Source organism: Trichoplax adhaerens, genomic scaffold (assembly GCF_000150275.1).
Source record: "Trichoplax adhaerens TRIADscaffold_18 genomic scaffold, whole genome shotgun sequence".
Lineage (NCBI taxonomy): Eukaryota > Metazoa > Placozoa > Uniplacotomia > Trichoplacea > Trichoplacidae > Trichoplax > Trichoplax adhaerens.
Window position 1 is genome coordinate 61237 of NW_002060960.1, and position 12844 is coordinate 74080.

The 12844-nt window shown below is 31.0% G+C and overlaps 3 protein-coding genes across 3 annotated transcripts; 2 read left to right on the forward strand and 1 right to left on the reverse strand.

Moving 5' to 3' along the window:
• Positions 1–1495: 1495 nt before the first annotated feature.
• Positions 1496–3926, forward strand: TRIADDRAFT_31476 (uncharacterized protein; the record flags this gene model as incomplete). The annotated part of the gene is made up of 8 exons (XM_002116769.1): positions 1496–1671; positions 1810–1961; positions 2507–2634; positions 2742–2919; positions 3176–3238; positions 3344–3462; positions 3552–3694; positions 3782–3926. 8 exons carry the CDS (start codon positions 1496–1498, stop codon positions 3924–3926), a joined length of 1104 nt encoding a protein of 367 aa, XP_002116805.1.
• A 2230-nt stretch (positions 3927–6156) lies between these two features.
• TRIADDRAFT_60816 (uncharacterized protein) lies at positions 6157–7170 on the reverse strand (the record flags this gene model as incomplete). The annotated part of the gene is made up of 4 exons (XM_002116825.1): positions 6157–6254; positions 6622–6667; positions 6806–6935; positions 7073–7170. The coding sequence occupies 4 exons, from the start codon at positions 7168–7170 to the stop codon at positions 6157–6159; spliced, it is 372 nt and encodes a 123-aa protein (XP_002116861.1).
• A 202-nt stretch (positions 7171–7372) lies between these two features.
• TRIADDRAFT_60817 (uncharacterized protein) lies at positions 7373–11446 on the forward strand (the record flags this gene model as incomplete). Its single annotated transcript, XM_002116770.1, has 12 exons — positions 7373–7480; positions 7556–7693; positions 8066–8233; positions 8322–8504; positions 8593–8940; positions 9097–9259; positions 9348–9520; positions 9599–9769; positions 10051–10197; positions 10303–10470; positions 10671–10871; positions 11147–11446. 12 exons carry the CDS (start codon positions 7373–7375, stop codon positions 11444–11446), a joined length of 2268 nt encoding a protein of 755 aa, XP_002116806.1.
• Positions 11447–12844: the final 1398 nt, after the last annotated feature.

Below are 12844 nucleotides of genomic sequence, written 5' to 3' on the forward strand. Positions count from 1 at the left end.
TGAATAAATATACTGCTACAGCAGTCGTAGAAGTTCATTCAAAATAGAATTAACAAAGGCTATCAATATCTCACATTGTTTTTATTGCTGATCATGAAGTTATTGAAATGATGGATAGAGAACAGATTAGGAGATGGACGATTGATTTATGAGAGAAAATCAGCACTATCGTCATGTCATCCATTTAAGGCTGCAGAGGATACTTACTTTCTCTTGTTACACTTAAAGATTTCCGTCTGCAGTCGATTAAAAAGAGTCCGTTACTAGATAGTTTCAAAAATCTAAGTATTATAACAGTGCCTTAAAAACTATAGTGCTTTAATCTTTGTTTTATCTTTGAGACTTCTTCTTACTTAAATTTGAGAAGAATTTGAAAGGGAACTATGCGTAACACTGAAACAGATATCGAAGGATACGTGTACGACTATTTCGTAAAATGTTTCATTTCCTTCAATACTCTAACAAAAAGAATTCTTAATTCTGCTGTTGGAGTGTAAAATAAATGCTGTGCTACTGTATAATTTATATCATAAATAGAATGTAGCCACTTAGTCTACCTATTCATGACAACTGTTCTTCATCCAGAACAGTATCATCATGGAATAATTAGACGCGAAAAGGATATAATTAATTTATTAAAATTGAACGTTAATTATCATTACTGTTGGCCTAGACTCTTAAAACCTTTATCATTTCTATACTGCTTTACTTAATATTACTAACCTTACTTTCATGGGGATCACGTATATAGAGAACTATCAATAGCCGTGATTTTCATCCGAAATTTTATCATTTCAACGTAGCTTATCAGCAGTGCTATGATATATTATAAAATCAGAAGAGTTTAACTAACTATGCAAATCCTACCTCAGTTAAACAAGACGATCTCTCGTTACGGTTTTAATAGGCATATACTAATGACATCCTAATTTATGCAAGTTACGCAAATTGACTTAATTAATATTATGATTTATAGCCTTAAATGTCAACTTTCTGCTTTTAAATTGCAATTTTAACTGTAGTAGATAGCAGCCATATTGCTATCCGTATTGCTGCACCTAGGGAGACTTACTGTAAAATTCCAACTTTGTTTATAGTCGTAGGCTCATTGATATACAGTATCATAAAACTATCTCCCCTAGGATTATAATCTTCAAGAGTCGTATCCAAGCCTTGAATTCAGTATTTTATTACAATTTAAACGCTTTATTATATATTTTTTATTGCAGTACTTGCAATTGCATGTATGCAAATCATTGCACCAATTGATTAGATCGAATGCAATTACTGCTGCAATTCGTACACTGCCATTTTATCACGACTAGGATTTGATTCATTACCGAATTTGTTCCTGATAACAAATAGTAACTTTTCTGCTACTTTTAAATTTACATTTTATCCATGTATTGCTTCTGGTGTTGTAAAGAGCTAAAACAATTTGGTTTTGTCGTAGGCACCTTCTAAATTGCGCCTTTCTACTAATAAAATGAATATTATGATTCCACAAATGGCTGGAAAAGTGAAAATCGATAAATGGTGTTATACGGAAATGAAAGTAGATCGCTATACTTACGTATGGAAAATAGAAAACTTTACTTACTGTCCGCTAAAGACGGGAGAATTCTTAAAAAGTTCAACTTTTGTAACTGCTAGCTCTGATAAGCTACAATGGTAAGGAAAATAATTAGACTATCAAAATCAACCTCTAATTCATGTATGATAATTTCTGCCAACTACACTAGCAATATGTTAAAAGTGAATATCGTTAATAGTTTTTACTTGTCATGGCTGCTGCCTATTGCTTTGTAGGTGTATGAAAATTAACCCAAGAGGACTGGATGAAGATTGTAAAGAATACTTATCGATTTACTTGGTATTGCTTAGTTGCAATAAGAAGGAGGTCAACGCTAAATTTAAATTTTCCATCTTGGATTCTAATGAAATGGAAAAACGATTGATGGGTAAGCTATTCCTCCTCGAACAGAATCAGCAAAAGACAAGTCTGTTTGGGGCAATGTCTCAATGCCATACAATTACTGTGAACGATAAAACTCAAATATGTGAAGAATTTTTATCATAATTCCATAGGCATACGTGGGCGATACAAAGATTTTAGTGGGTACAAATTTTAATTTTTTGTCTCAAATCCAGCAGCAATTTATTAAATCTATCATCAATTTTACATTCTTGTCGAGTTCCAGATTAATATCAGCAGTTTTCGGTTTTAGCTAGCTGGGCGAATAGTTATTACGAGCAAGATACGGCCGTTTTAGATATATTTATAATCTTAGATTTTGCTGAAAGCGTTTTAATCTTTACAACTTCGGAATAAGTTATTGCCTATAGTGTTTCCATAGCCGTTAAATCACATTGACCAGTATTAGTTGCTAGTGGGAAATGAATGTTGCAATTATATTTTTCTAGCAACCAAAAATGAACTATTATTAAATTACGGTATGAAACTATCATCTATGGCCTAAAACTTGTCTTATGAAACTTCCAATAGAAAGTCAACGTGCCTACAGTTTTATTCAAGGCAAAGATTGGGGATTTAAGAAATTTGTGCGCCGCGATATGCTGATGGATAAAACGAGTGGATTTTTAACAGATAACCGTCTAACACTCTGCTGTGAGGTATGTTGCTAGTAGGATATTGATATTTAAACATAGTAGGCCTTTAATCTTGATTTATATCATCGTGAAGATAGCTCAGATGATTTAATCCTAATTTTTCTTTCTAGATCAATATTGTCTCAGATCCGATCACTCATGATGGTCGATTTACGGCGCAAGAAACAAATGTACCTACTTGTACACTGTCTCAAGATATGGATCAGTTGTTTAAAACCAAAAAGTTTGCCGACGTCACTTTTAACATCGGGAAGGATCACTTAAAGGCTCATAAAGCGATCTTATCAGGTAAAATACCCAACCTTTGACCGAGATGTCGCCATAAATTTACAGCATTATCATCTCGCTATTTACGTAGTTAATTGAGAGTAGTATAATCTGAAAATTTAAATCTTTTAGCTAAATACTATAGAGAACATAGTTAGGCATAGAATTTATAAATATATGCGAATCATCTTTTTTGAGATTTACTCATTATTTCCAACATGATTGGTGGTAATAATATGAAAAAATGATCTGTTCAATGGCTTATCATTTACAATAGCTAGATCGGCAGTATTTGATGCCATGTTTAAACATTCCATGGAGGAGCAGCATCAGGCACGTTGTAATGGTGATGACTAACATTTAGTCATTTTATATAGCAAGAGAGAAGCCTAAAATATAACAATAATGAATTTTTGTAATTTAAAATTATTAACTCAGGGGATAGTAGATATTCCAGATATAGCAGCTGATGTATTTGAAGAAATGATCAAATATATTTACACTGGTAAAGAGCCATCTCGCATGGACGATTTGGCCTTGGAAATGCTAGCAGCAGCAGATAAAGTAATCATTATAGCTATAAAATGCAGCATGTTCAAAATTATTCGTATTTATAAACAATTTTTATATTGTTTTTGGTGACTACTTTAAAGTATGACCTACAAAGGCTGAAATCACTATGTGAAAACTCTATTTCAAATAATTTAATTGTTGATAATGCTGCCGAAGTACTGGTCATTGCTGACATGCATAATGCAGAAATACTGAAGAAAAATATATTAAAATTTATTAATAGGTAATTTACCTCTTAATTTCTTCTCAATTTCAATTTATAATAAAAAATCATGATAGCTTAGAGTATTATTTTTCTATTCTAATGTAGCTACGCCTTGGAAATAGTCGAGACTGAAGGTTACAAAAATCTGCTTAAGAATCATTCTCATTTAATCACGGATGCTTTCCGAACTCTAGCGAGATCTACTGATAGTAATATCAATTCAGTTTCACGTAAAAAAAGGCGTATTTAAAATTGTATCTGAAGTCCTAACTATTTATAAAATGAATTATGAAACTAATGATCGAAGCTAACTTGAAACCAATATATAATGTGTTTTTTCATTCTTTATATGAATAAATTAGTCTTTGATAGAGGTAACTACCGTAAAACCTAATAACTGTAAAAGAAATAGACGGCATAAATACTATTTTGTTAACGGCAATTTACAATGATTTGTGCTTTGGAATCTTGTGGAAAATTATATATTGAAAGAGTTATAACCTAACAAAAAGGGAAACAATTTTACAAAATTCAAGCGTTTGTCAATAAAAGTGATAAATTATCAGAACAATTATACATATCGTTGTAGTACTCGTACGCTTATGGTTAGAGACTGAGAGACAGTAATAACTCATAATTTTTGCTAGCAAAAATAGCTTAAAAAAATTCTGTATCACAAACCAAAGTATCCGGGATAATCCTTTGATTTGAGTAGAAATTAGAATGCAACCAACCTAATATTAGATCTGTTATAATGGATTGTTAAACTATATATTGTGCCTTCACAGTGACAAACGCACTATAATTTTTTTTAAACTCGTCCATTTTCACTTACATTGAATACAAGTTTGACCTTTTTATGCTTTAAATAACTGTTTTTTGCGTATACATATTAGCAGTGTACCTCATCAGTTAACGATAACCCTTCGCAATCTAGCATGAAAGAATTAAATCCAGCACACGAAGCAAACAAACGTTAAGGCAATATACCCACAATTTTATACTCCGCTCGGAATGCTTCTAAAATGGTCATACTCCGATTGAAATTTAAACTACCTTAACAGCTTGTGTACTTAGGAGGAAGCAATCTATTTTCTACTAAAACTCGTTGTGATACTGTCAGGAAGTGATTTTCATCTACTCATGGTTATCTTATTTTGGCTAAATAACAGCCTTTGTTATTTGTTGATTACATCGTTATCAATGACTTTTTTCGTACTTTTATAGATAACTTCCTAGTTTTAACAGTATTATCTATGACCGATAATTGAATATAATTCATGATTATGTATAGATTTACTATAAATATGCAGTTTTTTTAACCAAGAAGAACAACCGGAGATCATCAGTATTTAGGGTCGTACTGTATGTGGTCAGAGAGGACTAACTGGACAGTAGGCTCGTAGACATGATGCTTGTTGGTTATATTTGCAAACTTTTTCGCGTAACAATTCTCGAATGTAACTGACAAATAGTAAGAGAATAGCCTAGTATTACAACGCTATGTTCGTCACTTAATGCGAGAAGTATTGAATTGAAAACAATATATCAGTTTTGATAGCTATATTGACAGCAGGTCATATGCAGAGTACTTATTATTACAGATTCGGTAGTTTATTGATTTTTCCATTAGCATAAATGATAAAAAGACAATTTGAAGTACTAAATCTTGCGAATAACGATACGAAATTGACCTCAACGGATGCTCGTCATTAGTAACTAGCATGTCAAAATCGAAGCCGCTGATTGCGGCTTCGCTGATTCAATCTGTAAACACTTTTTTTCTACCGTAGAGTAGCAGTAAGCCATTTACCCTATTAACCGCTATCAGTCCTCAGTAAATCAAATCCATAGTCCAAGAATACTTAAACGCATATATTTATATCGATAGGAAGATTGTGTATATCAAAGGTATGCATTACTAGATATCGAAATAATTCAGCCTGTACGATAAATTTGAATTTCATCTGAAGAATACCCGAAATGATATCGCATGATGTAGAAATTAAAAATTAGATTAACAATATAGATACACTAAGCATCAGATGATTATTATTAGAATAGAGGCCTAAACAATTAGATAATTAAGCTTCAGGATATTATAATTCGTTTTTGTATAGAATAATACTCATCAATTATGCCTAAAAAATATGAAGGTTTAGCTTGCAAATTCAATAGGAAGAAATAAACGTCTTCGAATAGAGTCGAAATAAGTTTAATAATTAATGATTCCGGCATTAGTTCTACTTTTAAGTACTGATAGCTTAGACTACCATACAAATGGGTTCATGTTAACATAACTTACCGGAAGATACCTAGTACGATAGAGGCATACTATATAGAACAGCTGTAGGCGTAATGACTTTTATGCTAGTTAATCATGCATTCAATGATGACCGAATTTATTTGTAAACATTTACAAAATGATTGCTAATTACAATTAGTAACATATTAGAAAAACACAATATTAAAAGTAGTATCTAGCCAATCGTCTTACTTGCCTGTTGTATTTTAAAATCGTGACGGAGGAGTCCATCAAATTGCTTCCGACCAGAGCCATGTTGTTTAGTAAACATGCCTAAAGAAAATAATTGTATTGTCCTGTAGCATAATACTCCCCCCCCCCCAGAAGGTCATTAAATTAAATTATATCTACAACTTAGCAAAAATAGTATAAACATATATTACGGCAATATATAACCGTAGTCATGGATCAATGGAAAAGCTAATTGAAGCTTGAGCGAAATTGATTTTCATTTTTCTAATAAGTATAAAACTACAGCAATAGGTAGAAAAGTAACGCAAACTGTACACTTAACCTCATTTTGTGCACACTGTATTGCAAAGACAGGCAAGCACGTAAAATTTGTTAATATACACCAGTTTAGCGCCTTATCACCATTTCATTCGACTGTCTACAATCAAGCAGGTAAGTCTTATTTTACCTTTACCATCGAAAGCTTTAATGCAAGCACGATCTTTACTATTGACCTATATGATACAGTCAAACATATTCTTATTGTTACCAATATAGTAGCATTTGCTACAATTTACTACACTCATGTGGCCATTATGTGAGATTTAATGAATTGAAAGAGCTATCTGGCTTAGGCTCATATGGAAATTTACCAGTAGCATAACGATTCTAGCTAAGAAAATGAATGTTGGATTTAAATCTTCGATAATTGTTTCTTCTATAAATCTGTTCTTGATGGAAATTAAGAGAGTAAATGATAGACGCGAGTATTTTGTGATGTACCTATAATAACATGATTAAGTGATGCACCTATATGAAATTATGAGATATAGGAAACAATTTAATAATGTTAAAGTTCCGTTAGTGAACATTATGGTCTTGCTGCAGTATAATTTTTACCATTAATTTTAGATTCTTACGTACCTTTTGCATTAACAAATTTTTCTGGTACGCCAAAGTCATTAGCAGGCAAGTAGAAGATGGCAATAACTAATGAAAACATCAAACATCTCTGCATTGAAGATTGGGGGATCCATACGTAATATTAATCGATACAATATATATTGAATTATAATTATGCAAGTTTATTTACGTGTAGCAAAGCAAGCTTGCGGCTTATCTAAATTCTATACAAAAACTTTTTAATTCAATAAATGACTGTCTTTAGATGTTCCATGGAAGAAAACAGAATCGAAAACAGATGGATAGCAACGAAGCGAATGGATAGGAAAGTTCCTAATAAGCATATATCTCTTTCTAATCCACAATCTGGAAATTTAAGAATAATTAATATTGCCAATAACCAGAAACAGAATTGTAAACTCGAGGTAAGAAATGAGCAGTATATACTTTACATTATTGCTACCGTAAAACAATTCAAGAAGGCATGTAACATTCAATAGATCATGGACTATCAAACGCTACACATTATCCATCAATTGTCTCCTCCATTCCAATGGGTTCGAAATGTAAAAATCTCAGCAGATGGTGGCCTTGTAGCCGTAGAATACTATACCAATTATCCGGCATCTTTCCGAGCAGTATGTGCTTTTCTTTTTTGTCATTTTTGTGATATTGCAAATATAGCAAAGCCTTTCACAAGCGAAGTTAAATTTCATTTACGTAAATAAAGATGAGATAATTTGCACTATTTTCAATAAATCATCAAAAGTGAACCGGACATTAATTAGTTATTGACGCATTACTCCATTACATCCTATAGGTAATCATATTCTATACATGAAATTTACTTGTAGTTGAAAATAATTCGTCGATTCATAGAATTAGAAATAAAAATTAGTTAAAATCTGTTCTTAATTCTGCAGTAGTAAATCTATACCACTCGAGATAGATCTTTCCCATATGCTGTATATACATGAAGTTGTAATACCCAGTATTTCTTCAATCTATAGAACAAAAGATGGATGATTTATAACCTTAATTTTAAGAAAGAATTATATTTTGTGGACAAAAGAAAAAAAAGAATGAATCATGTAACTTTTAAAAGCATGGAATTCTGTCCTAATGTCTTAAATAGCTGTAACTTTATTAGCCTATGCTATATAAACAAAGACATTAAGGTAGGCATTAAATGACTTAATTTTTAATAGCACTTTAAGTTATAGTAGTAGTTTTACTTTGACTAATTCTATGATATTGGAAAAATAGCTTTGGAAAATTCAAGATAATCATATACAATGTACTGGCAAGGAGATATCCTTTGCATTTAAAGTAGAGTCCTATCGCTGGATGCAAAACGGAAGTAAAATACTATTATGGGGAAGAAAATACTATGTAGATTGTATGGGTAGACCAGAAAAATTAAATACTATTCTTGAATGCCAAATACAGGTAAGCGGCCATATTCAAGCTCCGATATAAACCTATTTTATGTTCTACTCTGCAGCTTTATTTTCTTTTATGACTATAATACCTTAAGATTTGGAATTTTGAAACTTGGCATAGATTGCGTTCCATGGAAGTTCCTAGCTACATCGTTAGACAACAACAGAACTTGTTTAAACCTTCCGGATATGTTAATAACGCCGGTGCATTGCATAATGTCAATTATATCGATAACGATTGTACAGTCTTAATTCTCGGATATAGCAAAATTATTGGTCTGATCAAAGTACCAGATAATGGTGTCGAGACTGTAAATTTAATCGAAGATTTTATGAACAGCTTTCAGCCAATTTTTAAAAAATCCATGCCAGTTAACGATATTTCTATATCTGATGATCAGCAGTTTATTACTATCGATATTGATGATCGCAATGATGCTAAAGTAAGTTAATTAATTTTTGACATTTTACATCGATACGCTAACATCATCTTTTGATTAAAATGACTTATTTTTATTTTTATTTTATTTTTAGCATTATTTATTTATTTTATTTGCTCAAATGGCTAATTTGCGTGATGATATCTATACCTATTATAGGCATCGAAACTTGTAATCAGGATGTTATCAGGACAGCCCCAGTCTTATTTAATGTTAAAGCCTTCAAATGGAAACAAACTTACAAAATACATTCCTGACAGTAGCCGCTTAATTATTTATGATTATGATCTTGAATATTGTATATATGAGTATAATTTAAAAGGTAACACTTTTTAATGTTTCTTAAAAGCATGCACTGTTTTTACTTCGATTATTAATTGCTTATCTCGGCTGTATATCTGCATTATTAGCTAATAATCTACGTTGGCAAACCATAAAAAATAAGGAAATAATTTATTTTAATGAAAAGAGAGAGATAATTCAGGAATTCGACGAAGAAATCTTAAGTACATGTTGTGCATTCATAAATCATGATCCATTGATGATTCAGTTAATTCAAAAAGACGGCAAGAGTGAATTAAAAGTGAGCTAATGAGTTTATGTAACTGATGGCAGGATCCGTAGAATGTCAATCTAATATAGAGATTATTGGTATTTGCAGGTTTACAATTATAAGGAGGACCAGCAATCAACAAAAGTATTTTGTTACTCTTTAGACGAGCCTTATGATCGATGCTTTACTTATAATAACCTACAGTCTGCTGTGGTTATCCGCACCTATTTAGAAGATTGCAAGCGTTCATTGAAGTACAAGAATGTTTCTATCGCAGAAGTAAGCCTGATTGAACTCTTATGGAAATGAATGCTAACTGGCTTACAATAAACAGTTCAATAAATCCTCTCGATATGATATAAAGATAAGATCTACAGATGCTAATGAAAATATGTGAAATTTCTTGTACCTTATTATCTAATTTATGATAATTAATCCTGATTGAAGTATAATTCATTGCAAAACAAATTTATATCTAGTAATAAATTATCAATACAAGATCAATTTACTATGAAGTTTTCATGAATTATTTTACCTGTATATTTATCACTTAATAACAGAAGCCTAACCTTCTGAATATGAGAGACAGCGAAAAGTGCAAAGAACTACTAAGATATGATACAGAACCAGAAGTTACTTGTGTAACTGTTACCGGATCGAAATACCGAGAAAAAGACAACACTTTAATTTTTGTCATGAATGTTAAGGTAGGGAAAATTTTATCTCTTTAGAAGACTGCAATCAAATCTTAGCTCTAAACAAGTCTCATTTAGGCATATTTTATTTCAAATATAAAATTATCATCTATTCAGCACTCTGTTAGTTGTGGCATCCTGGTAGCAGCTATTAACCTATGTGATGGTGCAAAGACGATCTATGAAGACAAATATGCATACTCACAAATTAGACCTATCTACTTTGATGACAATTATCTTATTACCAATCAACAGAAAGTAAACTCGAATGATTACTGCATTATGGTAATAAAGCAATGTATATTCTTACATTTCCTTTAATTAAGTTAGAAATACAACCAATACTCATTTTAAAAGTTTGAGGTTAAACTGTTCTGTTATCTGATTTTTAATTTTATTTCTAATGCCTGATGTATTTCAATGAAGACAATTCGCTTCAACTATCTTGAAATTTAACTTGCTTAAACAGCTTGTTTGGATTTAAGTCTTATAAACTAGGAAATAGCAAAGCACAAATACTGAACAAAGAAGAATTTAATTATCATAGGGATAGAGGATTAGCATGTAAAGTAAATCTACCTGGAAAATACTGCATTGATTCTCTTAAGATTAAATGCTCGTCATTGAAAATCAAAGAAGATTTAGTACACGAAATATGGAAAGATGAGGATGCAAAAATATTTCTTGTAAGTTACAGTTTTCTCATACAACACCAATCTTTTAATGAAAGTTTTTAAATATTTAATTCAAATGCTGACAATGTAGAAATTCTAATGACATTTTGTCTACTCTTGAATGCTGCATTAAAGACCAACTCTTCTAGTCCGTATTCTTTCTGCATCTTCATATTCGAAATAGGAGATCACGTAACGGTAAAAATAATACACTATTAACCAATTACATTAAATAGCTCAAAAGACTGTTTAAACTGTTATAAATTATTCATTTAATGCGATGCTAGGTATTTGATCAGAATTATAGAATTTTAAGGAAAAGCTGCAAGAATCGTGCCATAAATCTTGAATTTGATTCTCGGATTTTAAACTTTGAGGAACTGTCATCGGAAAATTTATTTCTTACGTTTAATATTAATAACTCTAACATTTATATTTATGAATTGAATACCCTTCAATTGATTCACAAAATATCATTTCCTTACTTTATTGTGCAACATACAAAATGGAATCCTCAGCAGTCCTCATTTATTCTTTCTGATGGTGAACAGCGATATAATATATTTAAAAAAATTAAGCAAGATTAAAATTTGACCTATTATTTGCTTCTTATATAATTAAAATTTATCAGAATTATAGTTAGAGGGATTTCTTGATAATGGTATTTGATTGTCTTGATGATTCCGTACTTTACTACAGATAAGATTTTATTCATAGTAAATCAAGCTACTTTGTAATATAAAGTTGTCATTGTGCGTCATTTATCATCTATAGGCATTAAACTATTTGGAACGAATGATAAATAGTCTGCATACGTATTGAAGTTACATTGATGATTTGATAGTTCTGGTAGACTGTTTTTTATCAATTTTCGAGACTTAGCTCATGTTCTCCTTTGCATACAGCATACTGTCACCCTGACCTTAATAAATATTACACTTCAGTCTCGATATATATGAACGAAGACATTTTGCAAAATGACCGATTTCGCATCCGGTCTAGTTCGTATACATCAGCATAACTTCTTAAAATAATGGAAATAATGGTAAAATTGAAATATTATGATATTTATGTCCGATAGGGTGATGTTAGCAGATATTATTATTCAGTCTCGATATGTGCGCTTGCATAAAAGAAGTATCGGACGTTTTCTGAAACTATGGAAATAATAATAAATATTCGGATTGTAATGCTCTCTTCTAAAATACTGTCCTTCTTCTTTTTACATAATAAATAACCTTCCTTGGAAATCCAGTATAGTAGTGTTTATTACATACAGTAAATAGGGTTGCGAAGTATTAGATAAAATGGAAATAGACAACCAGTAACAGATCACTGCTTCTATATCTGTTTCCTTTTCTTAATCTTCTATCTCATATATCTACGTTATTTATATCGATTTCAAAATAACAACTCATAAACTCTCATAATCCAGTAAATGTTTCTCTTCATACTAGTCATCTAAAATTGAGCTAAGATTTCTATACATATTAATTATGAAATTTCCCGTACTAGCTCATCTAATTTCTTAGAAATAGTTGCTACATGACGATGTCATTGCAAGATAGCCATCATTAGCCTATCATAACTAAATGTTAGTCAGGCATTAAAATAATCTATCATCAGTTCATTAATACATTCACACTCGCACATAATTTCCATTATCACCTAATAATAGTGAGTCTCATATTCATTTGCCACGTCTAGTTAGAAATAATTTAATAAAATTATTGAATTCATCACAGATATGAAGTGACCAGACTACAGAGATGTAATATGATATTGATATATCATCATAATATAATAATCAGTCTTAACATACATCAAAATTTGATCAACTAGTTTTAATTATTTTTATAGATCTCAAGATTTTCTTAAACATCGTAATTTATGGAATCAGCAGAATAAAGTACAAACTTAGATAGAATGCGGTGAATTTCAGATATAAATAGAAATGATACCGATCGATAATGCGAATTTTTCTG